The sequence below is a fragment of the Python bivittatus genome, unplaced genomic scaffold (assembly GCF_059951505.1).
Source record: "Python bivittatus isolate LINGU-HERP-01145 unplaced genomic scaffold, Pbiv_v1 ctg000220_np1212, whole genome shotgun sequence".
Classification (NCBI taxonomy): Eukaryota; Metazoa; Chordata; class Lepidosauria; order Squamata; family Pythonidae; genus Python; species Python bivittatus.
Window position 1 is genome coordinate 29,485,473 of NW_028277048.1, and position 18,861 is coordinate 29,504,333.

General features: G+C 38.3%; 1 protein-coding gene across 6 annotated transcripts in view; it reads left to right on the forward strand.

Moving 5' to 3' along the window:
- Nucleotides 1-3,448: 3,448 nt before the first annotated feature.
- The window catches only part of RHOT1 (ras homolog family member T1), a 47,976-nt gene continuing 32,563 nt past the window's right edge, over nucleotides 3,449-18,861 (forward strand). Inside the window, exons 1-4 of one of the 6 annotated variants that reach the window (XM_088138217.1) lie at nucleotides 3,449-3,768; nucleotides 13,269-13,323; nucleotides 14,464-14,545; nucleotides 17,883-17,926. In XM_088138217.1, the coding sequence (XP_087994343.1) occupies nucleotides 13,291-13,323; nucleotides 14,464-14,545; nucleotides 17,883-17,926 (159 nt within the window). In that variant the 5' untranslated portion in view covers nucleotides 3,449-3,768; nucleotides 13,269-13,290. Of the gene's footprint in view, nucleotides 3,769-13,264; nucleotides 13,324-14,460; nucleotides 14,546-17,882; nucleotides 17,927-18,861 lie in introns of those variants that run through there. The other 5 variants (XM_025163589.2, XM_088138218.1, XM_007423500.3 and 2 more) reach the window with 5 other exon arrangements.

Genomic DNA, 18,861 nt, shown 5'->3' on the forward strand with positions numbered 1-18,861 from the left:
ACACCTAAAAATCAGTGAAAGGCTCCTTAAGTAACCTGGTTTTAATGCTCTGTTCTGCTAGAAGCTGATGCCTTTCTTTGCATGTATCTGTGTCTTATTTTATTTTTTAAACTAAAACATTTTATTAAAGTCAACTGGGATCGGGTTCCTGGCAGGCCCCAAGAGAAGTCCCCATAGGCAGTATATTGCTCCCTGCCTTAAATTCCATCTTAGATAGACAATAATCTGCCCATAAAAACAGTTATCGCTGATCTTCTTGCTAGGCAGCAACATCTTATTGCCTTAAACAGAACACCAAGTCCAGAGTGTGCCATACTATCTGTGTACTGAGACAAGCCCATCTTAGTAGCTATGAGGTCCCAAACCTTATGAGCCAGGGCAGCCTTAGTAGTCGGTCTGCAAAAACTTTGAAAATCACTGTTAGTTTTCTCAACCTGTGCCTGCTTAAGCAAGGGGATTGCTGAAAAATGTTTTGAGAGATAAAGCAACAGAACTTCAATATTGTGTTGAAAAGCCAACACAACAGAGAAAAGCATGCACAATCACTGGACTGCAGTCCATAGCTGATCAAAGGATGGTCTTTTTTAGATCAGAGTAATTGCATCTCTTCTCTCTTAATTCTTGGTTAGTACATAACTTAGTAGTTAGGCAGATGCAACTGTGAAGATATACTCCATAAGAACAGGAGCACTGCCCTGCTGGATTGGATTCACTGGCCCATCTAGTTCAGCAGTCTGTTCTCACAGTGGCCATCCAACTGCACAAGGAAGCCCACTAGTCTCTCAGCAGATGGCCTTCAGAGGCAGTCCCACTGCCATCCAGGCTAATAGCTATTGATTCCCCTGACTTCCATGAATTGGTCCAACACTTTTTTTGAAGCCAGGCAAGCTGGTAGCCAGCACCACATCTTGTAGCGAATTCCAAAGTTGAATTACAAGTTGTGTAAAAAAATATTTCCTTTTGTCTGCCTCATTCTTCCAGGATTCAGTTTCATTGGGTAACCTAGTATTTTGGGAAGAGGAAAATAGCTTCTCCTTGTCCACTTTATCCACATTATACATAATTGTGTACACCTCAATCATTCACCTCCTTTCTAGACTAAAAAGCCAAATGTCTCAACCTTTCCTCATAGCTCCACTATAACCTTTTATACTTGGCAAATGGGAGTCCAATGCACCTACAGAGGGAGTGCATTCCTTAGCCCAAGAACTTTTTGAAGTGCGGCAACCAGAATGGCACACCATTTTTCAGATGCAGTCACATCATTGCTTTATATAAGGGCATTACGATATTGGCATCTCTATTTTTAATACCATTTCTTATTATCCCTAACATACTGTTGGCTTTTTTACAGTGGATGTGCAGTGCAACAACACCTTCATTGAACTGTTTACCATTGCTCCCTTTCCTCATCGGTCACATCTAGCTCTGATCCCATTACTTTGTATGAGCAGTTAGGATTTTTGGCACCAATGTGCATCACTTTATACTTGCTCATGTTAAATGACATCTGCCATTTTGACACCCACTCCCCTAATGTGCAGAGATCCCTTTGGAGCTCTTCGCAGTCCTTTGTTGTTTTTACCACTCTGAACAATTTTGTGTCATCAGCAACCTGGCTTATAAAGTCATGCCCAATTCCAGATAATTTATAAATACGTCAGAAAGTAGGGGTCCAAGGACAAAACCCTGGGGATCTCAGTTACATCCCTCTGTTGTAAGAAATGTCCATTTACAGCTACTCTTTGTTTTTTATTTTTTAGCCAGTTGTTTATTCACAAAAAGATTTGCCATTTTATTCTACAGCTGTTAAGCTTACTGAGAAGTCTTTGATTAGGGACATTATCAGATATCTTTTTGAAATCTAAGTAGATGATGTCTAATGGCTTAGCAGCTGTATCCACATGTTTATTAACACCCTCAGAAAACTCTAATAGATTAGTTAGACAGCGCCTTTCCTTAGTGAAGTTATGTTGGGCAACCTTGAGCAAGGCCTGTGTCTCCAGATGTTTGCTAATTTTATCTTTAATAGCATCGTACTATTTCCCCTGGAACAGATGTTAAGCTTACAGACACATAATTTCCTGTATCTCCCCATGAGCCCTTCTTAAAAATTGGAGTCAATCTTTTTCATATAACCAAATTTCATAATACTGTAAATAGGTAAGTCCAGGCTGGTAATTGTAGATTATGTTATTTATAATGGACACTCTTTCATTAAATTTGTCCCCCACCCATCTCCCCCCAATGGGGGACTCTGGGCAGCTCACAACATGTTCAATAAATAAATATAGAATTAAAACCTATAACAATACGCATTCACAAAAATAAAAGGGAAAAATGACCAGACTTTAGCAAGAGCTCCTTCAAGGCCCTGCAGATCTGCCATCAGGATTGCTATGACCAAAGGCAGACCAAAAGAAGAAAGAGCATCCCTATGTATCATCTTCTGTTTAAACACATAACTTTCCAGAGGCTTCTTTAGAAATTGAGATTCTGTCCGAATTAGTTTTGGGATATTGTACCAGGGAAATAGTTTTCTGTCTTTCAGCACATACTTGTTTTGAAGTACATAATTGGAAGAACAGGGCTATTTACATATTTTGATAAGGCTCTCTATGAAAAAACATGATCTAAAGGACCTTAGTTGAAAGCTGTAATGGATTTTACAGGAAAGTTCCCTATCTTGGAAGCTAAAATAAATAACATCCACGATGCTTGGCTCTTGTTCCTTTTTTGCCTGCCAGTGAGTTTCATGCACCAACTGATAATGTCTGCTTATTTTGGCTGCCTTGTGCTTCCCCCCCCCCCCCGCCGCCAAAGGGGTTAGGACTATCAATCAATGATTGACAGTTACCTGTGCGAATTTATGTACCCATGCCATAATCATAACAATGATATCACACCAATCAATTACATCTGCGGCAGGTGAAACTTTTTTGGAATGAGATTTTACACTAGTGGAGGGCAGAAAAAGAGCCAGATGCCCTACCTTGGGGTTTATATTGTAATTGCAGTAGTTGTAACTCTTAGAAACTTTGATTTTGAAGGACAGCAACACATTTCAAAAATAATTGAACGTAAAATGAACTCTGAACACATATCTTATACCATACACCAAATACCTCTAATGATGGCAAAGATAAATCTATCTCCATCTCTCCAGCAACCCATTTCTCTCAATCAGTTGAATGAAGATGTGTATTGTGGCCCGAAGTAGTTGCATGCTACTTTCCTATTATTTTCCAAATTAAGTTAAATTACAATTTCAGTTAAAAAACAAAGCGTTTCTGTGCTCCTGAACACGTGTTTTAAAAATTAAACTCTAGCAGGCACCAGAGGCAGCTACACTTCCGGTTTGCTCCCCATCAGACTGCCTCTCCGATCCGTACGGCCAGGAAATGCCGATGGGCGCCTATTGAGCGCTCATTATAGAGCAACCGACATAGAGCGGCACCTGGAAGAGAGCCTTCCCCGCCATTGAAGGGCTGCAAACATAGCTCCGGAAGTTCAAAGCCATCTATCCTTCTAGCCTTCCGTCTATGGTTGGTGGAGGGAAAGGTTGCGAACCAGGCGCTGGGGGCGATCTTGGGAGCGGGCGCGCGCCGGCTGTTGGAGGCGGGACGGCACGAGCGGATCGAGCGTAGTAGGCCGTGGGTCCCCCGCCTTGCCGAAGCCCTGATGTGAGCGGGAGCCGGATCGCGGGGCCCCGAAGGCGGAGGAATAGCACGATGAAGAAGGACGTGAGGATCCTGCTGGTGGGAGAACGTGAGTGCGGGAGGGAGCGACTGGGAAGGTCAGCATTAAAGAGGGGGAAGGAAGAGAAGCGCCGGCTGGGCCGGAGAGAAGGGAAGCCCGGTCGCCCGCCCCGTGCATGAAGCAGGTGAGGGCGGGCGGGCGGGCTGGCTGGCTGGCTGAGCCTCAGGGAGGACGAGGAAGAGTGATGTTACGGAGGTAGGATACACGTGTGTCTTGTCTTGTTTTGTCTTCCCTTAGTGGAATGAAGGGGGTCGGATTGTCTGGCAAAAGGGTGGTTGGTGAGAAGGAGAAGGTGTTGGGGGAGAGAGAACCAGGTGTTGGAATTTAAGCGAGGGTAGGAGATGGAAAGGACAGAGGGCAGCGGGTTAGAAACCAAGCAGAAAGCAGCGGGTTAAGTGTGCAGAAATGGGGTTTTGTAGGACCTTGGAGGGCAGGCTGAAGAAGAGGGAAACTAGTTTTAGGAGACGCAGAAAGTTGGCAAGTGGGTGTAGAAAGGGCAGACGAAGAAGCTGAGCAAAACTGAAAGGATGAAAAAGTGGAAGAGGTGTCAATGGGCACCCAGAGACCACTTCCTTATGGGGTTAGGTTTATTTGAATTTCTGGACCAGCTGTTCCTTGGAGGACAGATGAGGATAGAAATGTGCAAGCTAATTTGATCTTTTCACCTGGAAAAAAAAATTTTCTTTTCTTTCCATCTTTTCTAAATGCCAGCTCATCTTCTGCTTTTATATCTTGGACCAAAGCATTTTTAAATGTTTAAATTTTTGTATTCATTTATCTAATTTATATAGCCACCCATCTCACAAAACAAGCGACTCTGAATAAATTGTCTTTATTCAGTAGCAAGTTGCTGTTACAAGGGCACCAACTGTACTTCCTCAGAATAAGACAAGTCACCAAGTTTCCTCTCCCTCCAAAATCAGCTGCTCACTGTGGGAAATATACTTGCTAGTCTTTCATTGGTGATTTAAACATAACCTAGCTAGAGATCTGGGGATCTGGGCTTAAGGCTTTGTTGACTCATCTTGACTAAATATGGAAGTCAAAAAGGGGGGGGGCGGTTTGGATGAGTTTACCTACTGTATGCCTCTCAGCAGGTGTCCTAAATAATGTATAGAGCAAAATTCATAAGTTCTGTTTTTCATGAGATAGAAATATATTTGTTGAAAATGTACTCCTACATAATTAAATAATATAAACTGACAGGGCATCTCAAAAATATATTAGATTCCAGGTCTTTTCTTTAATCCCTGACCATTGGTCTGGGGCTTATGGAAGTTACAGTTCAAAATATCTGGAGCTCACATGGCTACAATTAAGCACAGATCTAGCTATTTACTTAACTAATATGTGTTTTTGATCATCTGTCTTCTAGTGTGCATGTTACACTTGGCTATCAAGTGTTCTGTATATGGAATTCAGACCAATAGGTCTGTAATCTAAATATGTGGCATGCTACTTGCAGATGGAAGTCTTTGTGTGTGCGTATTTATTACAGAATGAGCAGCAACCTAATTAGTGTAACATAAGTTAGTGAAGATTTATTTTCTGATTAGTGTGTCATTGAATGTATTTTTTTGGGTTGTATGTTAATGAAGGATGACGTGTGAAAGTGAATAGTGTCAGAAAATAGATGACTGGCTGCTAATACTGTGCAGAGTTACCAAGATTGCTCTGCATGTTGATGAGTCTGATGTCTGTGAGGCTAGCAGTTATAAATTATTGTTGAAGTTTGATTGAAAGACTAATTAATTAAAATAGTTTGATCTTTTGATTGATTTGTTATATTTAGGGTAGTTCAAGACTTGAGAGTTTGGAGTGTTCCTTAACACTCTGTTACTGCCTTGATGAGATTATAGCTGGGATTTGTGTACCTGCCCGATGTTGTGAAATATTTATAATTCAGAAGGAATTCCTGTTTTCCAAACCAAGTGTTTAGTTCTCTGCTGTACAATCTGGATAGCAGCCTGATGCACTCCAGAAGTTTTGATCTCCCACACTCATTTTTCTTGCTGCTAGCCATGATAGTGGGACTGGTGGGAGATAAAATCCAAAATATCCAGAAGGCATTAGGTCATTTATTTGGGCATGCAGGATGAAATAGTCTTGCATTGAGAATGTACACGTATTTAGCTATTAGTTCATTTGTGTTTAGTTTAAATTTCCAGGTCAGTGGTGTTAAAAATAGTCTTTGAGAATTCAGCCATGGAGAATGGGTTTTATCTTCTTGCAAGACTTAAACCAAGAATGATTTGTTTAAAGAGATAATTATCCTGTCTCCTGACTTGTTTCTGTTGGTTGTTTGGGTCCTTGGGAAATGTTTCCTAAAACCAAGCATTGAGATTTACATTGTAACCATATGTAACATGGCTTTTTTGAGCTGCCTGACTTTTCATTTTATGCAGATTGCAAACTTTTAAAATCAGAAAAGCTGGGCAGTAGGGTCACAATAAAGTACAATTTGTGAAAAAGTGTATGGTCCTCAAACCACAGCAAGATACACATCTCCTCATACAATTCTGTTGATGAGTACTCTAGACTACAAGGCTATCTGACTAAACAGGAGGAAGTTGAGTTTAAAACCATCTAAGTGTAGGCCTAAGTCTAGCTCTGGAGGGAAGTTGTGTGTGTGCACGTGTGTACCTTTAAGTCAGTTGACTCCTGGTGACTGTCTGGACAGGTCCCTGCAGTTTTCTTGGCAAGATTTCAGAAGAGGTTTGCCCTTGCCTGCTTCCTAAGACTGAGAGAGTGTGACTGGCCCAAGGTCACCCAGCTGGCTTTGTGCCTAAGACAGGACTAGAACTCACATTCTCCTGGTTTCTATCCCAGTGCCTTAACCACTACACCAAACTGGCTCTCTCAAAGGGTGTTTTAGCTGTTGTGAAAAGTACTGTCTGAAATGGTTCATGCTAGTATATGTGACAAGGTCCTTGCTGCTCAGAAGTTTGGTCTGAGACCAAAATCTTTAAGCTGTCCTTTAGCTGGGCTTTGATTTATCTGGTGACTGTTGAAATTGGGAGCCTAAATTTAGAAAACAGAATTCTTATTTAGGGAAATGCCAGGGGGAAAAAAAATTCAAAGCATACATTGAGCAGGAGCAGTGTCATACATACTTATGCATTAAGGAAACCCCAATTTTGAATATATTATTTAATTTTCACAATATATTCTGAAAATAATATTTTAAAAACCCTGCATGCTGACAGTATTATAGAGATGTATCCCCATAGAGCCAAATTGGTTTCATAAGTTTTCATAGCACATAAAGTTCTATTCTATAAAAACTGGGGTTTGCATCACTGCAATGGATAGGTATACATTTTGATGTAATTTTTTTATAATTCCCATAATATGTTGTATATTTTCCATCTCATCCTAAGCTGAAATTGTTCTGGAACACTTCCAGAATGATCAGAACTGTGTTGGAGTGTATAGAGAATTTTTTTTAATTTGAAATATTTTGCATGTCACTAATTTAAATAAATATTCTTGTGTGCATTTTGTACCATATTCCATAAGTTCAATATAAAATAGAAATACAGCAGTGAAGGATCTCACATTGAGAGATACAGAGGGTAGTCAGCTAAGGTAATTGTCAGTGTTTTAAGATTCTGGCCTGAAAAAATATTAGCAATATACCAGTTGTTAAATTATATTTTTAGTAGATGATGTGTGCTATAAAGCATTCAGTGTATTTGAAGTTTACTTGTGTGGGAAAGTCATCCTTTTTGAAAAGAGAATTAGGGCATGCACTATTTCCTGGAAATAGTGTGGTTTAATTTCAGTGACATTATAGCTACTTTAACATTTTAGAAAGTTAAAATGCCTTAATAAAATTTTTGCATAAGAGATCCTTTAGCCATTTTTTAAATAACTTTTATGAAATCTTTGAGATGTGGGAAGCTAAACCACAGCTCGCATAATTTTATCCTTCTGGATCATAGTACTTGACTTGAATCTGAACAAGTGCATTGCTACTATAGAAAAATATGTTTGGTGATGTAGAAGTCCTTTAGACTGATCTGTGGTGGTAGGTGCACACATGCATGCAAATATATACATGAATGTGTCTAAATTTGCATTTCCAAACCAAGCAGAACTTTCAAAATATAATAAGATTATTTTTAAAATATAGCAAGGTTGTGCCCATTTATGTTTCTTGATTACAGGTAAATTTATCTGGTAAATTTAAAGCAAAAGAGTGATATATCCAGGGTCTGCTGATAGTGGAACAGATGCTAATGGCAGATTGAATTCTCCCTCTCCTTCTGCAGTTGCCAGGAGCTTCCTGAATTTGGGAATGTTTTCATATATGGGATTACCTATACAGCATATAAAGTTGTGTCTTTATGTGCAGTAAAAATGAACTGGATTCTGCTTTTCCACAAAGTAGTTCCATGAATGCTTTTGTCTTAAGCCACACAAAGTTAACACTAAGCTAAAAATTAAAATAGACATGAGTACTTGCTGATAGGTTTTTATTAGTTGATTTTGCTCAAACTGATATGTGAACAGAAAATAAAGGAAATTTAAAATAGAAAGGAAAATTATTCTAACCCAGTCAGCACAGGCAAAGAGGCATGCTACTTTCCTGTTATGATTTCAATTATGAGAAAGTAAGTTTGCGTTGCCAAGCTCAGCCAAGACATATACAAAACAAAGATGAAAAAATCTCCAGATCTCCTAGGTAACTATATGCCCATCTGTAAGACGACTCAGTGCTGTACCAGTTGTAACAATCTAGCATAGTATTAATAGCACTTTTATTTCTGATAGCAAAATTCAACAAGGCCTAACTTTAGGAAACACACAAGGTCATTTGAATATCCTATTTGGCCAGCAGTCATTTTACATGAAGTCATTATGCTCATTCAGTTCCTCCTGTCAGAAAGAGACTTTTAAAGGCTTTTAAAAAATCTTCCAAAGTATCATCATCAAAAGTTTTCTTGGCCCAAGAGAAGAATAGGAGAAGCCCTATTCTTTCTTATTCAGTTGGCGTACGTATTAAATAATAAAAAATACTCTGTGGTCAAAGAGTTTTGCAGAACTTGAAAACTTGCATGTATCTGAATTAGCCTAATAAAGGTGTCACAACATGCATTTTTCAAAGAACATCCTTACTGTTACAGATTTTTTTGTTGATTGAGTCTGTATTGATTTGACAGTATACAAGTAGAAAGAAAAGAGAGAGAGAGAAAGAAGAAAGAAAGGTCTGCAAATAGTCTTCTATATAGACGAAGTGAATTTGGACAGTTTATCTCCAGTACTCTTGAAGCATTTGTGTTCAACTATTATTTGGTGTCAACTGCATGAACAGGAAATTGTGAATACAAGGCAGCTGATATTGTTCTCACCAAAACATTTGCATTTTTTAAATATAATATTTATTGAAGAAATTTTTAATAAGTTAAAAGCAATACAAATATTAGAAAAGAAACAAGGAAAATAAAGAATAGTGAATAACTAAGAAAGAAAATAGAAAAGAAAAAGAAAGAAAAGATAAAGAAGTGGCTTCCAATCTTTCTGACAGCGGTTATAAATGCATTTATATTTTACCCTCTCTCTCAAAGATTACATCAGAATTTATTTCTTCCATAAGCTACCCTTTCTAACCCATAAATCACAAGTTCATTTTTTTTTCTTTTTTCAGCAAAACGTCCATAAGGGGTTTCCAGTCACTAATAAATGTAGTTCTCTGCTAGTTCCATCACCTTCACCAACCAGTCCTCTGTTTGGGTATATCAGAGCCTTTCTACTTTTATGCATATAGTAGTCTCGCAGTAGTGATCTTATATCAAAACACTTGTGTTTTTATGGATTTTTCCTTGTTTAATACTGAAGATGTCCAAGAAACCTTTTGTGTAACTGCATCTTAAGGAACTTAACCAGTACTGAGGAGAGAAACTTCTAGTCCCTGTGCTCATATTTTCAGGATTTTTTCTTTTATTTTTGTGGTACAGAGTTAGTTTTGTTATGTTTTTGAAAATGAAATCCTGATTTTGTGGAAAGGGGAGGATCCTGTCATGAAAGCAGTGGTTTTCAGAGAGGAGTCCAAATTCTGTTTTTAAGTGACATGAAGACAGCAGCTTCCCTGCCATACATCAAAGTAAAGAAAGTAGATTAAATACCACATATACCACCATATTGCTCTGTGGAATAAAATTAATTAGTATAAGCAGAGCTGTTGTCTTGGAGAGTTAAAATAGAATCCGTGTAATAAATGGTCAACCCAGATTTAAGAGGAATAACCATAGCCACCTTTCCAGCAGAAATGTTCCAAAATTAATATTAATAATTAATAAATTAATTTATTTATTAATAAAAATAAAAGTTTGCCTGACCTAAAATGGCAGTACTTTATTTTAAGAGGATTGGTGACTGTTCTCTTTGCTTTCAGCCTAGCCATGATTTCCAAAATGTTGTGAAGCATTCTGAACCAAACATAGTACATTGTGCAGTACACTGTCTCAATAGTTTTGCATTAATCAAAACATCCACATACAGCCTATGAGGTCTGTTCTTCCTCTGTAAGAAAATATCCTGTTTGGTTGCCTCCTGCCAACTGAACAATTTTCATTAGCCCCCAAACTGGGAGGGGTACGGCTTCTGGGTTAAGAAAAAAGAAAAATGCAGTAACAATTGTATTTTGAAGAATATAATTGGAAAAGACCTTTCCAGCAGGACAGATGGAGGTAGGTGGAACTTAACAGGAGGAAGCATTCTAGATGGAGCATCCTCTGAGGTTGTCTTCACTTTTCTCACTCTCTTTTGGGGCATTCTTCCCCTAGCCATATAAGACTTCAAGGATTTGTATCCCATCCAGTTCCACTTAGTTGACAGTTTTTTGCTTTAAATGACATTGTCACATGATATCTACCCTTCTTTGTTTCATGGTTAATAGTCAGAATTCTGGACCATTACCTGGTGTATTTCTCCTGACAGTTCTTAATTCATTCTCAACAAATTTAATTTACAGTAAATACAATTTGCCTTTTATTCAGAAATATTAGCTGGTAGAAAACTAAGCCCTGTTTCCACAGCCTACATAATTGATCCAGCCGCTAACCTAATCAGATTTCCTTAAAAATGGAAGTGGTGCACAATCACAAAAACTGGGCCAAAAGTTGCCATTTTGGAATTACATAGGCTCCAACCCCCTTTTCCTGCGATTCCATGAGCCTTTAAACCAGGAGAGTACCAATGAGACTTCCGTGGATCACTAGCCCTTTCCTGATGGAGCTGACAGCAGCAAGCATTCCTTGGCCACTACAGCCAGTTAATATTACTCATTTGGGTGTACTTATAGCACAACTAACTAGATAGAATTAATTTAACTCTGTGCAACACTGGGTATGTTTTGGGCTATATTTGACTTTCTGGACATTAGTTGACTAGGTCAGTTGATATGGTTATGATGTTCCCCAAATATTCTAACCGCCCCACAACTGATCTATTTAAGCATGTTGTAGGAAAAAAGTCACAATCAGTTGCTGTCCTTTTGTATAATAATCAAGTAGACTTCAAAAATGTTAGTCAGTGAGGTAATTCTCTGAAGTATCACTTGTTAAATTAAGTCCCAGAACTATTTATTAATGAGGATGTTGCAGTTCTGATCTTGATAGAAGAGGAGTTGTTGTATATTCATGCAAAGATATTTTTTCCTGTTACTTGACCTACAGTGGGGCAAAAAAGTATTTAGTCAGCCACCAATTGTGCAAGTTCTCCCACTTAAAAAGATGAGAGAGGCCTGTAATTTTCATCATAGGTATACCTCAACTATGAGAGACAAAATGAGAAAAAAAATCCAGAAAATCACATTGTCTGATTTTTAAAGAATTTATTTGCAAATCATGGTGGAAAATAAGTATTTGGTCACCTACAAACAAGCAAGATGTCTGGCTCTCACAGACCTGTACCTACTTCTTTAAGAGGCTCCTCTGTCCTCCACTCGTTACCTGTAGTAATGGCACCTGTTTGACCTTGTTATCAGTATAAAAGACCCCTGTCCACAACCTCAAACAGTCACACTCCAAACTCCATTATGGTCAAGACCAAAGAGCTGTCGAAGGACACCAGAAACAAAATTGTAGACCTGCACCAGGCTGGGAAGACTGAATCTGCAATAGGCAAGCAGCTTGGTGTGAAGAAATCAACTGTGGGAGCAATAATTAGAAAATGGAAGATATACAAGACCACTGATAATCTCCCTCGATCTGGGGCTCCACGCAAGATCTCACCCCGTGGGGTCAAAATGATCACAAGAACAGTGAGCAAAAATCCCAGAACCACACGGGGGACCTAGTGAATGACCTGTAGAGAGCTGGGACCAAAGTAACAAAGGCTACCATCAGTAACACACTACGTCGCCAGGGACTCAAATCCTGCAGTGCCAGACGTGTCCCCCTGCTTAAGCCAGTACATGTCCGGGCCCGTCTGAAGTTTGCTAGAGAGCATTTGGATGATCCAGAAGAGGATTGGGAGAATGTCATATGGTCAGATGAAACCAAAGTAGAACGTTTTGGTCTAAACTCAACTCGTCGTGTTTGGAGGAGAGAGAATGCTGAGTTGCATCCAAAGAACACCATACCTACTGTGAAGCATGGGGGTGGAAACATCATGCTTTGGGGCTGTTTGTCTGCAAAGGGACCAGGACGACTGATCCGTGTAAAGAAAAGAATGAATGGGGCCATGTATCGTGAGATTTTGAGTGAACACCTCCTTCCATCAGCAAGGGCATTGAAGATGAAACATGGCTGGGTCTTTCAGCATGACAATGATCCCAAACACACCGCCCAGGCAACGAAGGAGTGGCTTCATAAGAAGCATTTCAAGGTCCTGGAGTGGCCTAGCCAGTCTCCAGATCTCAACCCCATGGAAAGGAACCCCTTTGGAGGGAGTTGAAAGTCCGTGTTGCCCAGCGACAGCCCCAAAACATCACTGCTCTAGAGGAGATCTGCATGGAGGAATGGGCCAAAATACCAGCAACAGTGTGTGAAAACCTTGTGAAGACTTACAGAAAACGTTTGACCTCTGTCATTGCCAACAAAGGATATATAACAAAGTATTGAGATGAACTTTTGATATTGACCAAATACTTATTTTCCACCATGATTTGCAAATAAATTCTTTAAAAATCAGACAATGTGATTTTCTGGATTTCCCCCCCCATTTTGTCTCTCATAGTTGAGGTATACCTATGATGAAAATTACAGGCCTCTCTCATCTTTTTAAGTGGGAGAACTTGCACAATTGGTGGCTGACTAAATACTTTTTTGCCCCACTGTATATTAAGATTTTCTTTATAAATAAGTGAGAACGTTTTATAGAAATCACCTATTTATTGTACTTACCTTACTTTTGTATCTGTCACTTCAAGGAAGCATGGCTCTTTTTTGGTAGGGTTTGCCTACAGCTTTATTTCTGGTCAGTGCACTGTCTCTGCCTTTCCCTCCAAAAAATTATCTAAAGAAATCCTTCACGAATGTTCATCTTCTCAATTTCACAGCCAGAGTTGGGAAGACATCACTTATTATGTCTCTTGTCAGTGAAGAATTTCCTGAAGAGGTAAGTTTTCATGACATTTAATAAATTTGATTTTTTTAAAAATCCTTGTGCAATTAAAGCTCAATTTGCTGGATCTTGATGTAACAGACTACACGTACAGTGGACAGCATTCTGCTGTGACTTACAACATTTGCCAATGATGTTTGATGGAAATTGCATCATTGGTATCATCTGTATAATGATGTCTTCACATAAATTGCAAAAATTATATTAAATCACAGTAATTACATACTTGTCAATATACCAGTTGTTTGTTAGTAACAGATACTTCTCCCCCTAGTTAATCTATTAATGTTTCATTGTATTTTTAAAGCCCCTAATAGAAATACAAAAACTCCAAAAGCATAAGCTCAGAGTCCAATGTGAGTAATTGCTTCTAAGAGCTTATATTGCATGTTCTCTTTCTTCTAGGTACACAAAAGAGTGACTTCTTTACAGGGTTTTAAAAATGTGTGACATAACGTCAGGAAATTTGCAAGTTTACCATATACAAGTTGTTCAGCACTTTAATATCTAGGATATATTGCTACTGTTTTATGAATACCAAGGTTTCTCTGGGTTTCATAATAGATTTCAGTCACTAGCATGCAATGTTTTATTGCCATAATTTCCATTAGGCTAAAATATGCCAATATATGAGGTTGAGTGGCATGATGAATGACTTGGTAAAAATCATTGAATGTTTGAGAATGGAATGAATAGACTCTAAGAGCTTCATTGTTATCCATTATGTTCAGTGAAAAAAATCAATAAGGATAAGGAATATAGTGTTCCACCTATTTGCTGTCATTTTGTATCATAACCTTATTAGTCATGGGATTAATTGATTAGAAAGTTGTGTAGCAGAAGGACTTGGAATTGTTAGAAATGGCAATTTATATAGCAGTCATGAAATGAATTTGGAACAAATTGGATCTTTTATGGTAAGATATGCACCATATTGAATTTCCTTAATAGAGACTGATGAGATCAAATAAGGTGGCAAATGGTAAAACTTGTTTTACTTAACTGGGTTTGAAGTTTCCTGCCTAATGGGATATCATAGATAGCTGCTCGGTTTTGTGCTATTATAAGTTACAGGCTTTGCAATTTATGTAATAATTTAGTATTTAATTAAATTTCTGCTTTTCATATACCGAGGTTCCTCCACGAGCTGAAGAAATCACTATCCCAGCTGATGTTACCCCAGAGAGAGTGCCAACCCATATAGTGGACTATTCAGGTAATGCCTCTGTTTTTATAAATTAAAAAAGAGAGATATACTATGGTTTCTGGCCACCCTGGGGATGGAGGTATCAAAGAACAATTTACCAGCTGTAGAAAGGAAGAATGTGGGCAGTAGCATATAGTGTTCCAAGGTTAATGTACCAAAAATCTTCTTGTCTGTCCCTCTATACAAAGTAATAATGCTTCTCTATCTTTATAGCTTATGCATCCTTCCCCCGATAACTGAGATTAAAAAGTCGGTCTCTCTGCTCCTTCCTTAGTCCCGCGAATGCATTAATAATCCTTTAGTCTTTCATAAAATAATGAATTGGTAACAAAATCTACTTCTGTTAAATGGAGCAATTTCCTCTGACATTTCCCCAATAGAGCCAGTACTCTGTGGCAGCTCACTAGATACCATAAAATAGATGAGATGGGGATTTTTTTTTTTAGATAGGAAGATTATGGAGAAGGTGCATGGCAGCTGACTTATGGTATAAAATGGCCAACTGCTGGTCTGTCATCTACTTGTAACTATAAAGCACTAGGTGTTTAGGTGTTAGTGTAAATCTGGTACAGATATGCATTGGGTTCTATCCAGTGTTACCGGTAAAGTAAAGCTACAACTGCCTGTTATAATAACTTGCATGCATACTATTGAAAGTAGTGCTTTATTGTGGGGAAGGATAACCATCATATATACATTATTGATAACTATTCTCTGGTTTTCAGTCTGGAGGGTAATGCAAAATATGAGACATCAGAATTCATATTGATGTACCCATTTAGGATACCACTCAGCATGAAGGCAAATCCTAGCTTGTTTTCTTAACTTGCTTTCATTTACATATGTGAATTGCCATACAGTCTAGCAGCTCCCTTCAGGTTTTTTCTTGAAAGCTGAGATACTGAATTGAGAGCTGGAATGTATATTCAGTTCAGTCAAACGGTTTACATTCAAGTCCAAATTCTATCCCTGTACTCATTTTGAAAAGGGATAGAAATGAAGGATGTCTCTCAGACATGGTGCTTTACGAGTTAAAAAATAATCTAAAGGCTGAAGCTTGTGTGTGAGAACCAGTGCTGCCAAGGCCTGACAGAACTATTGGGTAAACATGGAGCACATACAGTCTCAAGGCTGGGGAAACAACTGCTAAAAATCAATTGACTTGAAAGAGTGAGAGAAAAAGTTTTAAGATTCAAACCCAAGGATGACATATTGATTTTTATAAATAATTTTAAATAATGATTTTTGTGTTCTGTGTGTATGTGACTTCTTGTGTATATGCAATAAAGAACCTTATATAGCAATATCAAGTCCTTGAAGTTTCTTTTCTCTAGTACCCAAATGCTGGGTTGAATTTTTGGAAGAGTACAGATTTATAACCATGCCTGGTCTGAAGTCTGAAGGATATTTTGGGATCACCTTTTTCAGATAGAATTGGCTCGTCCTGTATGCTTGTCATTGTTCCCCACACATGGGCAATAAGGGGAGGGGCAGCCCATATGCTGTGTTTTTCTTTGGTGGCCCCCATCATATGAAATAGCCTTCTACCAGAGGTCTGGGAGTGTCACCCTCTAATCCTTTCATAAAACTGTGAAGAAGGAGCTTCTGCAGGGGCCTTGAGGCCTAATTTTTGCTACTGTCAGTTGGGATTTGTTTTTGTGATTTTTTTTTCTTTTGCTATATTAAGTTGTCTATTGATTACTGTTTTATGTTTAGGGTTTGTTGTTTGTTTTTAATGGTTTGCAAATTGCCAGGAGTTGATTCTAATTACTGCGTTCTAGAAATGTAATACTGTCTTAGTGAAGATTTCACAGGGTCCCATGGTTTCAAAGCCAGCCTAGTTAGGATTATGTGAAGCCTGAAACTCAGGTACTGAGCTTTGAATGAGCTCAGCAGGCTATGAAGCGGTGGCTCTGCAATTCCCAATGTTTAGACTTTACCAGGTAATAGAAGTTTATAAAATTGTTACTGCACTACTTTACCAAGAATCACTTTCTTAGAAGTAACCTTGCTTTTTTTTCCTACTGCATTCATTTATGAGATGTAGTAAACATGGAAAGTTACTGTTTGTCAAATTATTTTTCAGATTAGAGTCAAAAAAATAACTCGGTGGAAGTTCTTACCAGATCCTCACTCTCATAATTCTTTGTGGTGACATTTTGTTGTAAAACTTTGGTTTTACAGAGCATGATTTAACAGATTTTACATTTAGTGAACAAAATTTTAATCCATACTTCACCCCAATATAGCAGATAGTCCAACCCCATTTAGTGGACAAGTCCCCTAGATCTGAATTCAGTGCAGATAATTGACATTATTTACATTTACATGATTGCATAATTTTGCTAATGATGGAAAGTTATGCAAGTGATACCCATTGAAATTTAATGGACATTCACATTTAACAGATATCGCTTTTCCTCCGTGGTCCATTAAATCAAGGTTTTACTGTATTTTCCATTTTCTTTTTGATTACTTCCCTGTTTATGTGACTTTTGTTGGGAGACTGGAACCTAAATAACAACTGATCAAGGATTGTCTTATATTGCACAACCAAAACAGTAACTTATGGCTTTATTTTTCCAATGCAGTGAAAATGATCTCATCATTTTCTCTGGCTCCAGTATGTTGGTGCTTATGTAGTCAAAATGATATCAGCCAAATATAAGAGGGACTTAACAAGTGGAATAGCATATGAAGTGGCTTGAGAATGTTGGTTGAATAGGTAACGGAAAGCTAGAATAGTGTTTGGAAATTTATTTTATATCCCACCTTTTGTGCAGATGCTTAAGGCAATGTGTAATGGAGTATCATGAAAATTGATGTTAACAATAAATATAGCATTCCATACTGCAATACTTTATTGCAGATTTCATGTGATTTTAATTGATGGCAACATTTCTGGGGCTTTATGTATATTCAGAGCTCTTTTCAAAAGCAGTGGTCAAGTAACTGGCCAAACAGTGTGGCAAATTGCTTTGCAGTTCTGGAGAGTATCCATGTACAGTAGATATAATGTAACCTGTAGAATTAGTTTCTGTAGCAAAAGTGGGTGTAGAATTGTTAAAAAAAATTTAAATGTGTTCAAGGAGAGAAAAGGCACTTAAACTTTGATGCTGTAGTGGATAAATATGTTCTGTTGTTGTTTGCGTTCTTGCTTTACTTACTTCCTTGTAAATAGTACAAAGTGCAAAATAAAAATGGGTTTGCACTTGATAAGATGCCTATTCAGCCAAAAGCCTGATTAGGATTGGCAAACATTTTGTCTCTTACTTCTAAAGCATCCTTACTGGAATTTCTTTGACCATTTAGATCAATAATAACTGTGACATTCTGTTCCATGCAGAATCTGAGCAAAGTGATGAACAGCTCCATCATGAAATATCTCAAGTGAGTGGAATATGTCTTCTGTCCTGAAATATTTATGTTTTACCTGTCTTCTATCACTTGGTGTGCAGGTGAATTTCTTTCCACAAGAAAGGTTGGAATCATTCTGATTATTATGAAATCATTGTGGTGGTAAAAGGTATCCTCCCATACACACGTGAGCTGCATTCACTACCAAACCTATCAGATCCCCTCTCCCCTCATATATGCGAACTGCTTAAAGTGCCTTTGTTAATAAAACATTCACAGCAAGCTGGATTGACCCTGAGTGGTGACAGGGAGGAATCAAACAGGAACCAGTGGCCCAGTAAACCAAATGGTTTATATTCACCTTATCTCAAAGATAATATAGCTGACGTGCTGATCTAGTAGGAAGGTATTAATAATGAGAAGCCATCTAGATGGGATTATCAAAAGCATTCCAATATCCTGCTGTAATTTACACTCTGTCTGCCTTTTTCTTTGTCTTGTCTTTGAAATGTAGTAGGCCAAAGGTATATAAGCTGTGGTTCTGCTGTTACTCTGCAAGCTGCCAGTGCTTTGCTGGGCGCCCAGTGTACACAGTTTTTTTGTTTGCATGCTTAATTCATTTATGTTGTATCTTCAAAGTTCTTTGGTTGCTTTAGGTGAGCCAGGTTTTCTCCACATCATCATTTAAAAGACATGAACTATCTGAGCACTGATGCAGGAATGAGGAAAGCCTGTACAGTGGTGAATTAACCTTCCGGCTGTAAAACACCCTCAGTCTCTGCCCTTTCCCATTAGACTGTGAATTGAAATGTCTGAACTGGAGTGGGCTCTTCAGCAAAGTATATCCCCCCAGCTGTGTAGTTATCAAGAACAGGCACAGGTTTTCAAAGTCCTGCATGCCAGAATGGTAGGAAAAAAACCTTAAGCAAAACATTTCCTGTGAATTTATTTAGAAATTTTGCATGGCC